Source organism: Helianthus annuus, chromosome 3, assembly GCF_002127325.2.
Source record: "Helianthus annuus cultivar XRQ/B chromosome 3, HanXRQr2.0-SUNRISE, whole genome shotgun sequence".
Taxonomy (NCBI): domain Eukaryota; kingdom Viridiplantae; phylum Streptophyta; class Magnoliopsida; order Asterales; family Asteraceae; genus Helianthus; species Helianthus annuus.
In genome coordinates, this window is record NC_035435.2 from 15,716,198 (window position 1) to 15,739,136 (window position 22,939).

General features: G+C 39.4%; 1 protein-coding gene across 1 annotated transcript; it reads right to left on the minus strand.

The window, feature by feature from the left end:
- Positions 1-7,144: 7,144 nt before the first annotated feature.
- LOC110931245 (uncharacterized mitochondrial protein AtMg00810-like) lies at positions 7,145-10,798 on the minus strand. Its single transcript, XM_022174646.1, has 3 exons — positions 10,633-10,798; positions 8,018-8,422; positions 7,145-7,341 (listed from the first exon to the last, which is right to left on the minus strand). The coding sequence occupies exons 1-3, from the start codon at positions 10,796-10,798 to the stop codon at positions 7,145-7,147; spliced, it is 768 nt and encodes a 255-aa protein (XP_022030338.1).
- Between the last annotated feature and the right edge of the window lie 12,141 nt (positions 10,799-22,939).

The window sequence follows — 22,939 nt, forward strand, 5'->3', positions numbered from 1 at the left end:
GGCCCCGTGGTGGGCGATAGAAGCTTCTAAAACTTTGTCTTTTCTGCTGATACTTGGGCACGCCCCCGTGCTCACTGAGCACGGGGCGTGTTCAGCCTTATGTTCTCTTGTTTTGCTTGGGAAGATGCTGTCGGGGGGTCGGGCATGCCACGTTTGTTCCTTTTCTTGTATTTATGTTAGATTTAGCTGCCTTTTTACTTCTTTTGTTCATTTGAGCTCATTTAATCCTGAAAATACAAAAGGAAGACAAAAACACACTTTTTCCAACATTAGTACTAAAAAGTAGGGATGAGCATATCGGTATCCGATACCGAACCGATACCGCCTAATACCGATCCCGAATTTCACCCAAACTAGGTACCGATACCGATACCGAAACATGTCGGTTAGGTATCGGTACGGTACGGTATCGGTATTATACCGTATTTTGAGGGTCGGTATCGGTATAATACCGATACCGTACCGTACCGATAACGAAAATGCCAAAAAGTGGATACCGATCGGGATACCGATCGGGATCGGGATCGGTACGGGATCGGTATGGGATCGGTATTCGGTGGCATATGCTCATCCCTACTAAAAAGGGTTAGTTTTATGCCACAATTGATGTAAGTTATATGTTGCATTTTGTGCACATCAAATACCCCCACACTTGAATCTTTGCTTGTCCTCAAGCAAAACTCTTTATAATGTGGCTTTACACTCCCAAATGGAATGGGTAGAAGAGAAGGTTTTTTGGGCTTGTCATAGAGTGTCGGGATTTCCAAGATTCTTTATTAAGTTTTATTTTTATTTATTTACAATCCTATTCATCATGATTTATTAAAAACTTTTCGTAAGATAAATTACTTATTTGGGCATAACATGCCTTTTTAAAATTCTATTTATATACAAGTTCACATACCTCACGGGGGATCACTCAACACTCGGGCGAAAGTGTATTTTAGTGAATCACTCGAGAGCGGCATGGAACTTACTCCTACCATAAGCTTGCCAAGCAATCAATCCTCCTCCTCCTTTTTAACTATACACCTTTGTAAATATCAAGAGGACTTTTTGGGTGAAGGGTTAGGCTTGGGCTAAAAGTGGGTGGTTGGGTTAGTGGTTAGTAAAAGGGCGAAAAGCGTAAAAAGCGTCGGTTTTCATAAGACTCGATATTTTTCAAAACTTTTTATTTTGATGAAGCATTTCTTTCAAACAAAGTTGTTTTTGATAAACTTGTTTGTTTATTTCTTTGACTTCATCCTCATTATATATTTTTTTTTTCAAGTCATAAGAAAAACCGAGCTTTGTTACTAAAATAAAGGGTTTAAAATGAAAAAGGGTTTAGGTGGGTAAAGGGTTTTTGAATTGGGTTAAGAAATGAAAAGGTTTAGGCTCAAAGGGGTTCACTAGGGGGATTTTGGGTAGGTTGTAAAAAAAAAATAATGGTGTAGAAATAAAAAGGGTTAGTCCTAAAGCCTCCATCATTTACTTACTCGGGTTTAAGTTGGTAAGGACTGGGAATGTATCGTCGTGGCAAGTTCTAGAGTTGTAAGAACCAAGCGGCTATTCACACAAGAAACGAAAAATGAGCATTTAGTTTAAAGATATGTATTTGTATGCTCAATAAAGGCTCAAAAATCACTTTTGTGGGAATGGGTTTTTATGTGATCAAGTATATATAATCAATTTTTAACTAAGTTTGTCATGCCGTTTCATAATTTTCTTATGTTGGTTCTTTTTATCACGACGCTATCGGTTGTAAATTTGTAAAAATATAACCTTTTTAGAACTTGTTATTCCCAAATTAAACCAATACAAGTAAAAAAAATGAAAATTTTTGAAAAAAATTGGGGTGATTAGCGGTTCCAGTAGAGTTTTGTGTAAGGCTTGTTTTTAGGACTTGCAAGATTCAAGGTTTTAGCATCCCCCCACACTTAAATTACACATTGTCCTCAATGTGTCCCAAAAATAAGTTTTTCGGTTGATTAAAATGTGTAAAAGTGGGTTAAAAACAAGATTTTATGTTACTGGGTAGCTGAACATGGGGTGGTGTTGGCTGAGCACGGCCCCGTGGACAGACTGCCAGTATCAAATTTAAACAGAAGGCTGGGCACGGGGGCGTGTTCAGTGAGCACGGCCCCGTGTCCAGTTACCTGAACTGGGCATATTCTGCAGAACCTTGGGCACGGGGTATGTTGGGGTGAGCATGGCCCCATGCTGAACTTGCTGTAATGAAGAAAAATTGTCGGGAGGCACTGTTTTTGTGCATGGGGTGTGGGTTCAAGTTTCCCTTAGTAACCTCCACCATTTCGAGTATGTTTTATTCCTGAAAAGTAAAACTAAACTAGAAAACATAAAAGTTAATCTAAACTAAAACTAAGGATAGTTCCGCGGAATGCCTCCGTGGTGCGCCACGTTTATAAGGGTCCTTGGCTAGACCCACCTTATCAGGTGGTTCTGGCTCATCTTCAATTAGGGGGTCGTCATTGCCGATTGGATATTTCATTGATCGTTCAAGATCGACACATTTTTTAAATGCCCCTAATTGAATATGTAGATTATTGTACTTCCGGTTTTTCAAGGCTTCGTGTGTTTTTACAAAAGGTCGTCCCAACACTAGAGGAGCGTCATCAAGGATGACAAAGTCGGTTGGGATTACCATTTGATTTGTTTGGACCAAGACATCCTCAACTATACCGATTGATTTTATTATTTTCCGATTAGATAGAAAAATGGGTATTTGAAGTGGAGAAAAATCACTAATACTTAATTTTTCGAAAATGTAATTAGGCATTATGTTAACACAAAGATCTTTATCAATCGTGACATTACTAATAAAGGAATTTTGAAAAAAACATGGAACCGGTGTAATGTTGATTTCATAAGGGTCTTCTTTTATTAGTGAAGTCTGATCATTAGTTAACTTAATACTTACCATTTCGTCAATTTTAGCGTTAGTGTTTAACTCTTTCAAAATCTTAGCATGAGTGGGTACTAAACAATGGTTTTTGAAAGAAGGTGACAAGAGATTAATTTCTTTAAAATTAGACACTTCTTGGATTTTAACGTTGTCGGACTCACCTTTTTCGTTGTTTAACTCATGTGTCGGTTTTTCACTTATTTGTTCTTCCATTTTTACCTCTTCAACTATCTTTTCTTTATTTAATTCTTCTCTTGTGTGGGACTCCTCTTCCCTTGCGCGAGATTCTTTTATGTATAGCTCGATAGTTTTAAGGTGTTCTAATATCCTATCGGTCACTTCGGTGATAGAGAAAGGATCGGGATTTTCAAAGCTTGAATCCGGTTGTTCGATCCTTGGTTCCTCATAGTACTCATATGAAGTAGATGGTTCATACCATTGTTCTTCATTGTAAGCATATGATGGATAAGGGTCGTAATTTTGTTCTTCATAGTACTCATATGAGGTGGGTTATTCACGCCATGGTTCCTCATAATAAGAGTATGAAGGTGGTGGCTCATATCTTGGTTCCTCAAAGTATGAGTACGGAGGCTCATACCTTGGTTCATCAAAATATGAGTATGAGGGAGAAGGTTCATACCTTTGGTCTTCATAGGATGTGTATGAAGTCGATGGCTCGTACATGGGCTCCTCATAATGGGTGTATGAAGTGGATGGTTGAAATGAGTTGTAATATTGAACCGAGTGCGGGTTACCACAATTAGTGCAATAGTCTCCCCTATAATCATCCTCCTCATAGGTGTAGTTGTAGCCTCCTGAGTATTGATCCATAAGAATCACTCAGCAGACCACAACAGAGTCTCGGGACCAGAAAACAAAAATAAAAACGGAAACAGAGGCTGGACACGGCCCCGTGTTCAGTGGACACGGCCCCGTGTTCAGTGGACACGGCCCGTGTTCAGAGTCTGTATCTGGGCGTTTGAATAAAAGTTATTGGTTCTGTTGAGCAATGGGGCGTGTTCAGTGAGCACGACCCTGTGATCAGACTCTGTATCTGGGTGTTTTTTAAAAAAAATGCAGCACGGCCCCGTGTTCAGTGAACACGGCCCGAGTTCAGGCTACTGTAAATGCAAACTAAACTAAAATGCAGAAAAATGTGCGCGCGTTTTGAAAAAGTTTTGAAAAACTGATTAGGCTGTCGATTTTAAGCTTTCTTAAAATCCTTGTGTCCCCGACAACGGCGCCAAAAACTTGATGCGTGTGTAGTGTAATATATTTTAGGTGTATATTTTAAGCCCGTTTACACTTTTGAGCCAAGTTTTAAATTTATAAAACACGATATTTACTATCACTAAACACAAATATGGGCAAGTGCACCCATCGTGGACGTAGTATAGTGTTGGTAAGATACCGAGGTCGTCCAAGGACACAAGAGCTTTTAGTACCGGTTTATCCACAACGTCTAATCAAATCAAAAAGTTAGAAAAAGGTTTTTAAACTAGAAAAATAAAACTAACTAAAATGCTGAAAAAAAAACAGATAGATAAGATGAATCACTTGGATCCGACTCGTGTGTAGTGTAACCTTTGATTATTTCCGCACTTTTGCACATTTTAAGAGATTATCTTAGTTATTGTAGTAGGCCCCTCTTTTGAAGGTGACGTTACCCTCAACCCAGTAGTTTGAGTCAGCAAGGATACAATCCTAAAGGGTCAGATTATTGAAAGATAATTAATTAAGTTATTAATGCATAATGTGGTAGGCCCCTCTTTTGAAGGTGACGTTACCCTCGGCTAAGTAGTCTGAGTCAGCAGGGATACAGTCCTAAGTAGCCAGGTTAAAGATTTAATAGTAGTTTAACTTATGAGGGGATCAAAGAGTTTGGACCCCCGCCATCCAATACCGGTGGATATTGAAGGAGGTCCTACTAAATTTGACCCAGGTCCTTTGCAGGATCTATACACTGAACAATAGCAAGACTCTTACCAAACCGTTCCTTTAACCCCCAACCAGGTAGCCAACATATCTCCATATAGACCGTGGAGATATGAATGGTGAAAATCTTTTATTTTATATAGACAGTACAATAATGTCAAGACACCACGGACAAATGATAAGGAAGAATCACCTTCAACATAAGAAACTAGTTATTAAAGTCATTAATACTTAACCAAATAAAAAGTGTGAAAAGATTAAAAACAAAAAGTATTACACTAAACACTTGTCTTCACCAAGTGATGTAAGAGACTTAGGCAAACATGGCCTTTGATTGTCAAGAACTCTTACGATCAATCTTGGATCCTGAGACGACTCACACACTCTATGATGGACAATGGATGATGGTGGTGGATGATGGTGTTGTAATGGTGGTGGGTGGTGGGTGAAGTGTGAGAGAGGTGGTGTGCCAAGGGATGAGTTGCAAGTGATCCAAGCACTCCTATTTATAGGCTGAACAGAAGCTCGGGCACGGCCCCGTGTCCATCCTTCTCTCTTTCTTCATTAATTGCAGTTTGTTTGCATTAGTTGACCACGCCCCCGTGTCCGCTGAGCACGACCCCGTGTGCAGAAGCATATCTGTACTATCCAGATTTGCCTGGATTCTGCGAATCTTATAGTTGACCACGGCCCCGTGTCCGCTGAGCACGGCCCCGTGGTGGGCGGTAGAAGCTTCTACAACTGTCTTTTCTGCTGACACTTGGGCACGCCCCCATGCTCACTGAGCACGGGGCGTGTTCAGCCTTCTGTTCTCTTGTTTTGCTTGGGAAGATGTTGTCGGGGGGTCGGGCATGCCACGTTTGTTACTTTTCTTGTATTTATGTTAGATTTAGCTGCCTTTTTGCTTCTTTTGTTCATTTGAGCTCATTTAATCCTGAAAATACAAAAGGAAGACAAAAACACACTTTTTCCAACATTAGTACTAAAAAAGGGTTAGTTTTATGCCACAATTTATGTAATTTATATGTTGCATTTTGTGCACATCAGTGGTTACTTGATTACCTGTGTTAATGCAGCAACTGCGTTAATCTGATAAGGGTGGTTAGTTAAGAGTTTTGAATTTGGAGGGAGTATTTGAAGTTTACAGACAGTTGCAAATAAAATATAGGGGTTATTTTGGTCTTTTCACTTAAATTTAAATGTCCAATTTATAATAGGGACTTGATGGATTAACTTGAACAACCACACGGACTTGATTGGTCAAATTAGAAAAGGTAGGGACTCATGGTGCCCTCTAAGGTTGACCACAAGGACTGAAATCGTAGGTCACTCTATCTAAAAGCTTAGGCTACCAGCGGCAATCCTGGTTATGTTTATCAAGTACCTTACTCGACCAGAAACACCGCCACCGGTGGTTCGGGCGATGTGGTGCAATGTCACAGGGAACAGAATACATAAAGACTAAGCCAAGCCAAGGCTAGCATCAAACTTCATACCGAGCTAGCTGGATTCTTAAACTCAAGTTCAGCTTGATTAAAACTCAAGTTGGCTCACTTCACTTTTATAAATTATTTTACCAAAAGTGCCAAACTTATAACTTATTCTTATTAAATAGCTAAAAGGAAAACTTACCTAAAGGACTAAGTATGTAAACAATTTATTAACTCTTAAAAGGCTTACCTTGTCTTTAATGAGTAGGTGATCCTTCTACCTTTCTTTCTTTATTAATACGGGACAAAGAAAACAATGGAATAGATGAATTCTTTAGGAAAGCAATGAGCTCTTTTAAAGCTATTTATTTTATCCTAAGTTTCTTTCTCATCCAACATGGGATGGGCAATTGCAAAAATTCCAAGAGATTTAAGGATTTGAATGCTTTAAAGAATTGTATATTGTGTTTTAATACTTATAATTAGTTAAACTCTTATATTTTGTAAAATAACTTTCTTGCCCTTCTTATATGCATTACAATATAGTATATAGATATATCAATAATCCAAACACTCCAACAAACATGACAATTTCCTAAATATTTTTCTATGGATTCAAGAAAATCAAAGGTTGGTACGACAATGATATCTTTTAAATCGAGAGGAGCTGGTTCTAGTGCCAGAGGAACTAGGTCAAGTGCGAGAGGAGCCGCTTCTAAATTAAGAGGAACCAGTTCAAGTGCGGGTGATGACGTGTATATGTTGCAACAACATTTTACACAATAACCACAATTTTATCAATTAATTGGATAAAAAAGAAAACTGGCAAAAACCCCACCTCTACTGTCGCTAAACCTCCACCACCGGCCACCCTCTACGTCGTCGACCCCCTGCCAGAATCCCCACGCCCCTGGCCTATAGAAACCATAGCTGCACCCCAATCCACCGATGCACCCTCCGCCGCACATCCAAATCCACCAGCGAGTGCCGACACTGACCGGTTTCCCGAATGCGACACCATTTTTTCGTTGCAAGTGTTGATTTGAGTTTTTTCGGGTTTCTCGAACACGTCTATAAAAGTGTTTATGGTATATTATTTCCTTGACCCAATACAGAGAGTATACAAAGTATATATAGAGTGCAGCCTAACAACTTTTCCTATCAGTTATGGAAACATAATCCTTTCCTATACAATATAATATATACGCTAATACTCCCCCTCAGTGTGAGCGAGGATCCTGATGCACGTTCAGACTGGCGCGAAAGCTATGAAACAGTTGTCTGGAAAGGCCTTTGGTGAATATATTTGCATACTGATAGGAGGCAGGAACATGAAGAACACGGATGTGACCCAGGCTAACCTTTTTCATGGAAAAAATGTATGTCAAGCTCCACATGTTTGGTCCTTTGATGCTGAACAGGATTTTCCGATAAGTAGACAGCAGAGACGTTGTCACAGTACACGATAGTGGCACGTCTGATAGGCACATGTAGTTCGAGCAATAAGTTACGGAGCCAAGTTGTCTCAGCAACGGCATTCGCGACCCCGCGGTATTCAGCTTCGGCACTAGAGTGAGAGACTGTGGGTTGCCGTTTAGAGGACCAGGATACAATGTTATTACCTAAATAAACACAATAGCTTGAAGTGGAGCGACGCGAGTCTGGACATCCCCCCAGTCGGCATCTGAATAAGCAGTAAGTGTGAGACCGGGGGAAGCTGATAAGTGTAGGCCATAGTCTATTGTACCTTGAATATATCGTAAACTCCATTTCATGAATGCAAAATGGGGTTCCCTGGGTGCATGCATAAATAAACAAACCTGCTGCACGACATAAGAAATATCTGGGCGAGTGAATGTGAGATATTGTAAAGCCCCTGCAAGACTTCGATAAGCTGACCCATCTGGTAAAAGAGAGCCATCATTAGCGCTGAGTTTGCTGGACGTGTCAACCGATGTTGCACATGGTTTACAAGTAGTCATATTCGCCCTATGCAAAATGTCTCTGTCATACTGAGATTGAGATAAGAACAAACCGCTATTCGTCCGTTGTACGGTAATCCCAAGAAAATGATGTAAAGCACCCAAATCTGTCATAGCAAATTCGCTCGAAAGCAATTGTATAATGCGATTAAGAAAGCATGTAGACGATGCTGTCAAAATTATGTCATCAACATATAACAGTAAGTAGGCCGTATGGTTGCCTTGTCGATACATAAAAAGGGAAGAATCACAAAGACTCCCTTTAAACCCGTGAGAACATACAAATGTAGAGAAGCGTGTGAACCATGCCCGTGGCGCCTGTTTTAGTCCATATAAGGAGCGCTTTAAATGGCAAACAAAGTTGGGTTTAGACATATCAACGAACCCGGGTGGTTGATGCATAAACACTGTCTCTTGTAAGTCCCCGTGTAAGAAGGCGTTTTTAACGTCTAACTGGTGTATAGGCCACTTTTGAGATAGGGCTAGAGATAAAACTGTTCGGATAGTCACGGGTTTGACGACGGGACTAAAAGTATCCATGCAATCAAGGCCAACAGTTTGTGACTTCCCATTAACTACAAGCCGTTCTTTATAGCGTTCCAGTTGGCCATCCGGTTTAAATTTATGTCTAAATAGCCACATGCATCGTATGACCAGATGGGACTCCGGACGAGGAACTAATTCCCAAGTACCATTAGCTATTAATGCTTCATATTATGTTAACATAGCCTTTTGCCAATTAGGGTCACCAAGTGCTTTATGAGGGGAGGTGGGTATGGGGGAGATGGTAGTGGGGGTGAGGGTGTTGAGATTATACTTAGGATTGGGTTTAGAAATGCCAACCTTACCCCGAGTGGTCATTTTGTGAGTGTTGAGAGGTTGTGTAGCGGCTGTGGAGTGAACCGGCGGTTGGGCTGTGGAGTGGACCGACGATTGGGCAAGTGTCATAGGTGGGTTTGGGTTAGGTGGAGGGCTCAGCGGATGAGAGGAAGGAGGGGTAGGCGAAGAAGGTGGGGTCGGCTGGGTGGCACTAGGTTGGGTGGCACGTGGTTGGGTGGTACCGGGTTGGGTATGGGTCGGCTGTGGGAATTGGTAGAGGGGCGGGCACGGGTGGTCGTCATCAAGAAAGTGGTAGGTATCGGTAGGGGGTGGTTGAGAAAACGAGAAGGACTATTCATCAAAGGTGACGTGTCGAGAAATGTGAACACGTCCGGTTAACGGGTCAAGGCAACGGTAACCTCAAAAATTTTCGGGATAGCCAAGAAAGATGCACCGGGTAGATCTTGGATGTAGTTTGTGAGGTTGAGTAGCTGACATGTTCGGGTAACATGCACAGCCAAAAACTTTTAGATGATCGTACGTAGGATGATATCGATAGAGAGCAAACGTAGGGGTATTGAAATTTAGTCTTTTTATGGGAATGATATTATGTAAGTAAGTAGCGGTGTGTAGAGCTTCGACCTAAAAAGAAGGCGGTAAATGAGCGTGAACTAAAAGAGCGCGTATGATGTCATTTAGTCGTCGAATCATGCGCTCAGAACAACCATTTTGAGAGGAGGTTTGTGGACACGAAAAACGAAACACAAGTCCGTTAGACGTCGCAAAATTGTGAAATGCATGATTATCAAATTCTCCCCCTATGTCACATTGAAAGGTTTTAATGTGTGTTTGAAATTGGGTGAGCACAAATTTATGGAACTTAACAAAGGTGGGGAAAGCTTCTGATTTAAATTTCAATGGATATACCCAAACATAGTGAGTATAATTATCAATCAACACCATATAGTAGTTGTAAGATGATTTACTTAAAACCGGTGACGTCCACAAATCACAGTGTATAATATCAAATGGTGCATAAGTAAAGGAAGTGGAAGCGACAAATGGAAGTCCTTTACTATTAGACAAATGGCACGAATTGCAAAAATCAAAAGAATCCTTATTGCAATTTATTACACAACGACTCGAAAGTGAATGCAAAACTTGGGAACCGGGGTGGCCGAGACGGCATGCCACTTATTTGACGAAGATGCAAGAAAAGCTTGAACGGGTGATGTAAACGGATAAAGGTTCCCAGTGCTCTCATGGCGTGAAATTGTTTACCCCGTCTTGAGATCCTTCAAAGTAAAACCATTAGGATCAAATTCAATAGATACATGATTATCACGAGTAAATTTTCTAACAGAAACAAGATTTTTTACGACGGTCGGAGCATAAAGAATATGGTTTAGGTGAAAGGTTTTATTTGGGACAGTGTGAATACCGTTTCCGGTACCCGTAATTGGCAAAGTTTGGCCATTTCCAACAAAAATATTCACATTAAAAGACTTGGATAAATGGGAATTAATTTTACTGCAATCCGAAGTAATATGTGATGACGCACCTGAGTCCATGTACCACTGAGGGTCATATTGGTTGAGATTTAAAGTACTGAGAGCTGCTCCAAGGTCGGTGGGGTTAAGTGGGTCAACCGGGTGCTGCTGGGCCTGAGGCTGCTGGGCCGGAGGTGCAAAGGTGGGGTAGGCCTGCTGTTGTGGGCTTGGTGGCATCGGCTGCGGAGGTGGGGTGTTGGGCCTGGCCCAATTGGTGACCCAAGGAGACTGATGGGGGTGGGGACATGGCGGTGGAGAGGCCCACCAGCCATATCCAGTTTGGTTTGGGTTGTAGGAGGTGGGAGTTTGATAAGGTGGGTAAGTGGGTGCCGATTGCGAGATATAGGATTGGTTAGGGTAACGACCTCAATCATGACCACCTCGGTAACCGCGGCCTCGGCCACGGCCCCGGCCACGAGCCGGTTGGTTGGGCCAGTTTTGGTATTGGTCAAATTGTTGGCTGGGATGGTTGGAAGGAGGCGGTGTGGGAGATGGATTGGAGTTGGGAGGAGCAGCTATGGTAGTGGTTCCGGGGGCAGCAAGAACGGATTGGGACGCGTGTTGTCTGGCCGCCTGGCGGCGTTGTTCCCAGTCTATTATGTCGACAGCCTCATCCCATGTGGTGTTGGATTGAGTGATGAAGGCAGCCGTCGTATCATATTCAGGAGGGAGCCCCGCTACCATCTGCAGAACCAATCGGGACTCGGTAACAGGCTGATCTACGTCGCTAAGTTGTTCAGCGATGTCCTTCAGTTTTTGAAGATATTCGTTCACGTTTGTGCACGACGCCAGAGTGGTGGTGGTGAACGCATGAAGAAGATTAGATGCTCTAGAGTTTTTGTTGTTCTGGAAGATGGCTTGAATACGATTCCAAGCTTGCTGGGCAGTAGACTCGGTTTCCAGGACTCGAACCAACAGGTCATCACTAAGCGTGCCATAGATCCATTGAAGAACTATGGCATCAGCGCATACACGCCAAGCATCGAAGGAACTATAGAAATCTTGAAAACACGGGTTGTCACATCATCCCCAACTTGAAAGAAATTTCGTCCCGAAATTTGATAAGTGATCCAAGACGACCAGATGTTAACTCAGGATGACTGTGGATTTTTCCACGGGTACCACATCTTGTTCTAGGACTCGTACTCATCATCAGTTTCGGCTGGGGGTTTTGTTCCGTCGATGTGCTTGAGAACTTCATATCCGCGTGCATGGAGTTTGAAGAGTTTCACCCACGATGTGTACGTAACTTTGACACCATCGAGGATCCGGACCTTATTCTGTACATTTGTTACAGAGTAGACCGGGTGCAGGGGTTTGATACTTGCGGTCGAACGGAGGTTTTATTTTCTGGTTTATCTTCCATGGCAGCGAACGGAGGAACACGATGATGATGGCGGCGAAAATAGGGTTTCTCAGAACCGTAGCTCTAATACCATAAAAGTGTTTATGGTATATTATTTCCTTGAACCAATATAGAGAATATACAAAGTATATATAGAGTGCAGCCTAACAACTTTTCCTATCAGTTATGGAAACATAATCCTTTCCTATACAATATAATATATACGCTAATAGTCTACTAGCATGGCGTTTGTTGATCCATTGTGTGGGTCTTTCATTTTTCGTCAAGGTATAAACCCTAACCCCCCTGGTTGTTATATTATTTAATCTCAATGTGGCTCGACTGTTGGTGGGAGTATTTTTATTGTAAAAATGCACACGTTTCCGCACTAATTAATAAAAATTATTAAATATTAAAATAAATGGTTTTATATAAACAGTACACCGATTCCCAACAGTGGTATTAGAGCCACTTTGTTAGACTTACAAAAGAACAGATGATATCAAAAGCCAAAACATGCTCCTTTGATCATGAAATAAACAAGTTATGATCTACAACTCTCCCCAAAGATAATGAATCTTGAACACTAACAGAACATCTGTTTGAAGATTCCAATTATCTATTCAAGGCATGAAATCATTGTTGTAGAAGAAGAAACCTCGGCTCAATGGCCAAAGCCCTGTTGAAGATAATGCACTGAAATTGAAGACTAAACATCTGTTCTAGCCTAAACGGATGTTTGGAACAAGTCAACAACTATTTGAAGAACAGTTCTTTTAATGTAACAGTGATTGCTTAAACATATGTTTAGTATATTTAGTTAGTTGGTAATTCCATCAGATGTTTCTAACATTGTGAATCTTTTCTGTTAGGAATGTTATATGTCACTATCAGGGTGATGTCAGCCCTATTAGGAATGTCAGATGTCGCTATCAGGGTGACGTCACCTGTTAGAGATCTATTTCATCACTTGATATCCTTATTGTACGAACAGAAGAGAGTGAATAGGCTAAGGGGGAGTTTGTATAATCATTCTTGTAAATTGTAATATTTTTATTTCAATACAAAATAGTCTGACAAAATTTTTTACTCTTGTGTTTGACTTTAAATCCCGCTACATTCGTTACTACTTTCCATAATTCATAGGGTGAATTACACTTTTCGCCCTTTATGTTTGTATCAGATTGCAATGGATAACCTTTAACTTCAATAATTACAGTCACAATCATTTACTTGTAAAACTGTTACACCTTAGGTCCTTTGACCCTAACCTGATTAAATTTTTTAGTTAAATATGGCATGTGCCTTACACATGAGGATAAATTAGTAGATTTACTAATATATTTAAATTAAACAAATAAACAAAACAATCTCTTTGTTTCAGATCTCTCTCTCCCCTCTCTATCTCTCCCCAACCAATCCCCACCCCACCATCACTGTGAGAGCTACCACCACCACCATTTCCGGCAAGGTTCCGAGCAAGATTCTGTTTAAAAAATGCTATATTGCAGGAGGAAGTACTGATCGAAGTGGAGGCTGCACAATCTATGTATGGTGACGATTGTCTGGTTATCTCACAATACCCACCTCATCTCAACCTTCTAATCAAGCCCATAACCGCTGATGTTTTCCCCTTTTCAAGATCCACATCTTTCATTCGATCCACTTGTTTATGTATATAGTCTGTTGATCATTAAAAAGATGACATTTTTATACTCTGATTGCAAGAAAGTTTAGTTTTTTAGTTATCTATTGTGTTGATTTTGTGTTTTTAAATAGATGGGTAATTAGTTTATTTGAAGTTGGGGTCTTTTAATCTTTTTGTGAAATTAGTTGTGTGTGTTATTGAAATGTTGGTTATTGCGACAGTTGAACTTATTGATGGAGAGATATCAAAAAAGAGGGGAAGTGGTTCACCTCTTGGGTTTGGGTAAGTTATTTCATCGGATCTGAGCCTGGCCACCACCGAAAAAACGTGAAGGGTTGGATCTTGATGGTGGCGGGACTATGGAGGTCAATGGTGATGGTGATGATGTCGGTTTTCGACGGTGTTAGTGGGCGGTTGTGTAGGTGGTGGTGGCTTGATGATGATGGTTGTAGAAGTGGTATGTAGAGAGAGAGAGAGACGAGAGACTACAGGAGAGAGAGAGAGAGAGAGAGAGAGAGAGAGAGAGAGAGAGAGAGAGAAAGAGAGTGTGTACAGGGGAGATGATGATGAATGTTTAGGTTTATAATTTTTATATAAGTTTTTAAATTTTGATATTCTTTTCTTATATATTAAATGACTGTTTTGCCCTCACATGGGTTGCACATGACCTTAGTTAGTTAACTGAAAGTTTTAACAAGGTTAGGGTCAAAGGACCTTAGGTGCAACGAGTTTTGCAAATAAAGGATTGTGACTGTAATTATTAGAGTTAAAGGTAATCCATTGCAACCCGTTACAAATATAAAAGACGAAAAGTATAATTTACCCTAATTCATATCAACCTTATCTACATTTCATTAATCCATATCATCGAACAAACACAAGTGAAAACTCATATCCTAACACACTTACACTTTCGTTTAAACGTATTTATTTCAAACGATATGTATTTTTTTTTATTTTGTAAAAACTTTAGTTTGACAAAAAGATCATGCCTTTATCATTTTGATGATGATTGTGATGATATATAAATGGAGCCATAGAACCCGTGTGTTGTTTGTGTTTGTATGTTGTTTGGTTTGATTCAATATAGTTAGGTTTAATTATTGTAAACTGAAGACGGAGACAAATCGAAAGTGAAGATAAAGATCTTGGACTAAGTTGGAGCTGACAAGATAATGGTTTATTCTGTGACCCTTTAGACTGGTTGGTAATCGTTTATTGGCTCGAACGAAACCGAACAAATAATTCTAGAGGCTCAGTTTATTATTTTATTTGTTTGTGGTTGGATATATTGTTTAGGAAATAGTTAGCTACTAAAATAACTTTTCACAATCATGAAGCGACGGGATAAATTAAAAGGTTTTAAGTTAACTTGGAAATGTAACTTTAATAAAAGCAGTTTTATTTAAAGATAAAACAGGTTCCGTTTTAAAATATAAATTGCTTATTTTAAATACCGTAATTAAGAAAGAGTTTATTAATTTAAAATCATGTTCGTGATAAACCACCGTTGTCAATATAGTGTATTTAAAATTAAATCGTAACGCCCCAAAATTTCATCTACTTTGTTGGACAGTTTGTATTTGATGTGAATAGAAGAAACGAGATGCCAATCTAACTCGAGAGACAAACACATCAAGATACGATAACAATATCATTTATTGTTAGGGTGGAGATACAATAGGAAGTTTATTTGGCTAGGAAGGATAGGAAGTGATCTTGACCATTCATTAAGTTAATCAAGGGCTAAGATTAAATCAGGGAAATTGAAAAGAATAAAAGAGGCGCGTGAGTTTGTTCAAGGGCATTCTAGTCAATCCAAGCCAATAGTTTCTCTCTCCTCCAATTCCCCCCCATTTTTTAAACGTTAATAACTCTTTCATACGACATTATTTTTTTATAAAAATTGCACCAAAAAAACGAGCGTTTTTTTTTCTTTAAAACGAGTATACTATTGCTATATTTAAAAAAAAAAAATTAAAACCCAGTTGCGTAAAACGCAATAGAAAAACCACCAGTTACGTAAAACGCAATGAAAAAAAAAACCTAAAAAATGACATTTTTCTAAAACGCAATGCACCAAAAACACAAAGAAATGACTTATTTGTAAAACGCAATGGCCAGAAAACACACAGAAATGTCTTATTTGTAAAACGCAATGGCCAGAAAACACATAAAAATGTGTTCTACCTAAAACGCAATGCACCAAAAACACAAAGAAATGACTTATTTGTAAAACGCAATGGCCAGAAAACACACAGAAATGTCTTATTTGTAAAACGCAATGGTCAGAAAACACATAAAAATGTGTTTTACCTAAAACGCAATGCACCAAAAACACAAAGAAATGTCTTATATGTAAAACGCAATGGCCAGAAAACACTTAAAAATGACTCATTCTAAAACGCAATGGACTGAAAACACCTAAAAAATGTGTCACCAAAAACACAAAGAAATGACTTATTTGTAAAACGCAATGGCCAGAAAACACACAGAAATGTCTTATTTGTAAAACGCAATGGCCATAAAACACATAAAAATGTGTTTTACCTAAAACGCAATGCACCAAAGACACACAGAATTGTCTACGAATTACTGTCTTCGAAATGAGCCAATTTATGGAAAATTAATTTTTCTGATGCGTTTTTAGTACAGCAATTTAATCGAAAAAACCCCAGCCAGGGGCTCTGCCCCTTGGACCCCGCCAGGGGCTGCCGCCCCTGGGACCCCGCTACCGGGGGCTGCCGCCCCCGGACCCCCGCAAAGATTGTAAAACGCAATGACTAAATCAAAAACCCAGATCATGAAAATGAAATTAAAGAATTTCTTACATGGATCGAAGCCGATTTCTTCATCAATTGACAAATTTTGAATGATAGAAACACTTATCAACGCTCGAATCGAACGAATCGAGTGATTATCTCCAAAATCACCGGAAAAAACGAGATTTTTTTATGAAATTAAACTGGGTTTTCTTCAAAAAAAGCTAAAGAACACGTTGATCGGGTTCTGAATCATTGATTGGTGATGAAAATCGCACTATAATGTAGTGATTATTGAGATAGAAAGTGAAGAAATAGTTGAAGATGGTGGGTTTTGAAAATGGTGGGTTTTTGAATTTACTGGGTTTTGAAAAAGGAAGAAGAAGGAGTTGGATTGACTAAAATACCCTTTCTCTTTATTTTAAAATTTGCCACATGTCATAATCCTATGGCTTCCTATCCTTCCTAGCGAAAATTAACTTCCTATTTGATCTTTTCCCTTTATTGTTAATCAAGGTTTGGTCCATTATGGTTTCTAATATAAAAAGGAGGGAATCAAGTGTATACATTGGCGGACCTACCCACGGTCGTGGGTGGGCGGCCGCTACCCTTGAAAATAAAAAGTTAGTGTATATTTTAGGAAACAAAACTCGACCACATCCCTTGCAAATATAGTTGAACGTCTTATCCGTATCCTCATCAAATAGTTTCTGAGTTCGCCAGTGAATGTATATTAAGGCTTGGCTGATCAGTTAAAAACCTACTCCAAGTAAAAAAACAAAAACCTTCCCAGGTTTGGCTTATCATTAATAAACTCTTTATTAATTAATGTGCTAAAATGCACTTATCATTAAGGCTAGAGGGTATGGTGACATTCCATACTTGGAGGATCATCCGCCACGTAGGCGCCACGTTATAGTCCTCCCAAGGATGCTCCATCACCCAAAACTAGAGGGTGTGGGAGGATGGTCCAAGTCATAGTCCTCCCCACCACTTTTATGTTTTTTTATGTTTTTTAATCTTCTACTTTTTTAACATTTAACAAATAAACAAACAAAATATTTTCATTAATATTAAAAAACATTACATAAACTTAAAAAAAAGAAACTTAAAAAAAAACAAAAAAAAAAAAAAACATAAGCTTAAAAAAATAAACTTAAAAAAAAGATAAACTTAAAAAATAAGATAAACTTAAATCCTAATATATTAAAATAAGCTACTAGTCTTCGTCTTCCATGTCGTGGTCGGGTTCGTTTTGAGCGTTGTTCCAAATGTACTCCACCAAGTCCGCTTGTAGGTTATGATGTGTGTACTCGTTACGTAGAGCGAACATGTTCAAATCTTGTTGTTCCCCACTAACTGGAACAGAATTTCCAGTAGACGCATTTTCATCGTACTCGCATATCGCTCTACCTTCGTCTTCGATGACCATGTTATGAAGGATGATACAAGCGTACATAATGTTTCGTAACCGCTTTGGTGTAGCCGAACGTGCTGGATGTTCAATGATTTGCCATTTTTTTTGTAGAACACCAAAAGCCCGTTCAATATCTTTCCTCGCACCCTCTTGAAACTTCGCAAACTTTTTTCTTTTATCGTCCGTCGGGTACGGAATAGTTTTAACAATTGTCGAGTACGTTGGGTATATCCCATCGGCTAGGTAGTAACCTCGCCTGTATTCCACACCCGAAACCGTAAAGCTTGTGTCTGGACCTGTACCCGCCACTACATCATCAAATATCTGTGACTGGTATATGATGTTAAGGTCGTTGAGCGAACCAGGTAGACCAAAAAAAGCATTCCAGATCCAGAGATCCTGTGACGCAACAGCCTCTAGAATAATAGTCGGATGTCCATGATCTCCCCTAGTATACTGACCTTGCCAGGAAACTGGGCAGTTCTGCCATGCCCAGTGCATGCAATCAAAGCTCCCGAGTATTCCTGGGAAACTATGTCTCTGTTCGTGTGCTTGATATAACTTTTGAACGTCGTTTGCGTTCGGCTTCCGCAGGTAACGCTTGCTATACAATTTGACAACCCATCGACAAAACTTGTGCAAACATAGACGTGCGGTTCTTTCAGACATCCTTATATACCGTCTAACGCATCGGGTGCGAAACCGTATGCCAGTTGTCGAACGGCCGACGTACATTTTTGTAAATTACTGAAACCCCTTTGCTCCCTAGCGTCGTTTCGCACTGTAAAAAACGGATCAGACTGGGCCATGTCGCCTGCAATACGTAAAAACAGTGGACGACTCATGCGGAACCGACGTCGAAAAATATCGGCTGGGTACACGGGTTCGTCGGCAAAATAATCGGCTACTAGTTTAGCGTGGGCGGCTATAAATTTAAAACGAAACATAAATGAAATTAGTTATAAAATACATTTTCAAATCTATATAAAACATAACGGAAAAAAAAAATACTAAAATACCTTCTTGGTCTCGTTTTAATTTTGGTCGTCTAGTTAGCCTTTGGGACGACGCTACATCACCCGACATGATGACCTGAGCCGTGTTCATAACCATTTTATGCATAATAGCATCCTCTTCCGAAGTTGAAGAATACCACGTAGACGAAGATGACGAAGAAATGGAAGAAATTGAAGAAATGGAAGAAGGTGAAGACATGATAATATTTTAGAGGTAGATGGGGTGGTAGTGGGTAAAAAATGGTATAAAATTAGATGAGTTTTTATAAAAAGGGTAGAGAGGTTATAAAATGTGAGAGAGATATGAGGTTGTAGTGGGTGAAAAGTTGTGAAAAAATGGGTAAAAGAGATGAGTATTTATAAAAGTGGGAGTGAATGGGGTATATTTTTGATTTATGACCGTTTAAATTGAATTTAATAAATTAGAAACTAATTTTTTTTATAACGGACACTTTTCAAAAGATCGGGCCCCACATATTGACCGTCGCCAACGTCTATATGTTGACGGAAAGGACGGGGACGGGGGGGGGGGGTATGGTGTAGACGCCGTCCTTTGCCGGGGACGGGTGGAAGAACTATCCCTTACCGTGTAGCCTAATTAGGCTAGAGGGTATGGTGACATCCCATCCTTGGAGGACCATCCGCCACGTAGGCGCCTCGTCATAGTTCTCCCAAGGATGCTCCATCACCCAAAATAGAGGGTATGGGAGGATGGTACTAGTCTTAGTCCTCCCCACCACTTTTATGTTTTTTTTATTTTTTTTAATCTTCTACTTTTTTTAACATTTAACAAATAAACTAACAAAATATTTTCATTAATATTAAAAAACATTACATAAACTTAAAAAAAAAAAGAAACTTAAAAAAAATTAAAAAAAAACATAAGCTTAAAAAAAATAAACTTAAAAAAAGATAAACTTCAAAAATAAGATAAACTTAAATCCTAATATATTAAAATAAGCTACTAGTCTTCGTCTTCCATGTCGTGGTCGGGTTCGTTTTGAGCGTTGTTCCAAATGTACTCCACCAAGTCCGCTTGTAGGTTATGACGTGTGTACTCGTTACGTAGAGCGAACATGTTCAAATCTTGTTGTTCCCCACTAACTGGAACATAATTTCCAGTAGACGCGTTTTCATCGTACTCGCATATCGCTCTACCTTCGTCTTCGATGACCATGTTATGAAGGATGATACAAGCGTACATAATGTTTCGTAACCGCTTTGGTGTAGCCGAACGTGCTGGATGTTCAATGATTTGCCATTTTTTTTTGTAGAACACCAAAAGCCCGTTCAATATCTTTCCTCGCACCCTCTTGAAACTTCGCAAACTTTTTTCTTTTATCGTCCGTCGGGTACGGAATAGTTTTAACAATTGTCGAGTACGTTGGGTATATCCCATCGGCTAGGTGGTAACCTCGCCTGTATTCCACAACCGAAATCGTAAAGCTTGTGTCTGGACCTGTACCCGCCGCTACATCATCAAATATCTGTGACTGGTATATGATGTTAAGGTCGTTGAGCGAACCAGGTAGACCAAAAAAAGCATGCCCGATCCAGAGATCCTGTGACGCAACAGCCTCTAGATTAATAGTCGGATGTCCATGATCTCCCCTAGTATGCTGACCTTGCCAGGAAACTGGGCAGTTCTGCCACGCCCAGTGCATGCAATCAATGCTCCCGAGCATTCCTGGGAAACAATGTCTCTGTTCGTGTGCTTGATATAACTTTTGAACGTCGTTTGCGTTCGGCTTCCGCAGGTATCGCTTGCTATACAATTTGACAACCCATCGACAAAACTTGTGCACACATAGACGTGCGGTTCTTTCAGACATCCTTATATACTCGTCTAACGCATCGGGTGCGAAACCGTATGCCAGTTGTCGAATGGCCGACATACATTTTTGTAAATTACTGAAATCCCTTTGCCCCCTAGCGTCGTTTCGCAGTGTAAAAAACGGATCAGACTTGGCCATGTCGCCTGCAATACGTAAAAACAGTGGACGACTCATGCGGAACCGACGTCGAAAAATATCGGCTGGGTACACGGGTTCGTTGGCAAAATAATCGGCTACTAGTTTATCGTGGGCGGCTATAAATTTAAAACCAAACATAAATGAAATTAATTATAAAATGCATTTTCAAATCTATATAAAACATAATGAAAAAAATACTAAAATACCTTCTTGGTCTCGTTTTAATTTTTGTCGTCTAGTTAGCCTTTGGGACGGCGCTTCATCACCCGACATGATGACCTGAACCGCGTTCATAACCATTTTATGCATAATAGCATCCTCTTCCGAAGTTGAAGAATACCACGTAGACGAAGATGATGAAGAAATGGAAGAAATTGAAGAAATGGAAGAAGGTGAAGACATGATAATTTTTTAGAGGTAGATGGGGTGGTAGTGGGTAAAAAATGGTATAAAATTAGATGAGTTTTTATAAAAAGGGTAGAGGGGTTATAAAATGTGAGAGAGATATGAGGTTGTAGTGAGTGAAAAGTTGTGAAAAAATGGGTAAAAGAGATAAGTATTTATAAAAGTGGGAGTGAATGGGGTATATTTTTGATTTATGACCGTTTAAATTGAATTTAATAAATTAGAAATTAATTTTTTTTATAACGGACACTTTTCAAAAGATCGGGCCCCACATATTGACCGTCGCCAACGTCTATATGTTGACGGAAAGGACCGGGACGGGGGGGGGGGGGGGGGGGTATGGTGTAGACGCCGTCCTTTGCCGGGGACGGATGGGAGAACTATCCCATACCGTGTAGCCTAATAAGCTCTTTATTTAATACAGTAATGTTCTAAAATGTTGAAGTTATACTTGGAGGTCTTCACTTGTATAATCCCATGTTAGTTTACTTTCAATGAACAATATATCTTTTACATTCATGCATTTTTTTATTGCTTTTAATTGAAAAAGACAAAAAAAAACATTAGGTGTGTTTTGATATTAAACTTGAAAATACAAAAGACTTTAAAATTATAATTTATTTATTTTTGAAAAATTTTTATCTTCTTGGTTAACTGGATAAACAATTAAAATTCAAAATTCAAATTGAATTGAAAAAAAAAAAGATAAATACTTAAAAAAAATTGAAAGTTTAGTTGTTGTCTGTTGATGAAGTGCACACTTCTCATGAGAAGTTAAAAGTGCACGCTTCATGAGCTGAAGCATTTACTTCTTGTTAGTTGTTAAATGTTGATGAAGCGCATACTTTTGGTGAAGCGTACCCTCTGAGAGAGTATATAAAGCCTTTTTTGGAGAGTGTTCGTGAAGAGTTTGGATGAAAACCCGAAGCCGAAAGCAAAAGCTGAGCAACAATGGTGGACCGTTTCAGCGAGCTCAAAATGAAGAAAAGAGAAGAAACGGGGGTGGTGTAAATTGTGACCCTTTGGGCGTAATTACCCTCGGGCTTAAACAGGGTGCAATGTGGAGCTTAAATCAGATGTCAAATTGGGGTTTTGTTAGGTAAGGGCACAATTTACGCCTTCGGATTGTTATGATGCAAAATTAGCATTTTGACACCCTATTTAAAGATACCTCCACCCAAACTATTGGGATTCAATTCCCATTAGCTTTTAGGCACCCTAAAGGGAAAATTGAGGTGTTCCAACCCATTCCATGCACACAAGTTTATGATTTTAAGATTTTCAACAACCACCCGTGAAGATTCAATCATGCTTGAGCGGGTATAATTCTCTTGTATCATCCTCCGGGTGAATGGTTCATGTATGCTTAACATTAAAACTTTGTTTGGTTTTCTTTTTGGATTTGTTCTTTATTAAATTTTGTGGAACATCTAGATGTTTGGTTTAATTAGACGATGTTTGTGGATTTTAGTTTCCTTGCATTGTAAGAGGTTTGGTAACTAAGGAGGGTATTTAGCATCTACATATTGGTGAGTGGATTGTACAAGTTATTATTAAAAAGTTTTCTTTAATTATCAATTCAACTAATTAATTCCAATATCATGTTTAAGTGGTGTCCAATTAATCAAACGAAATTTGTGTGAAACCTAGTACCCGAATCTCGGAGGGAGATGCTTTTCTTAAATTTGATAACTTTTCTAATCAATTTCTTTCCCTTGCAATAAAAATTCTCAAAACCAACTCAGATGTCAA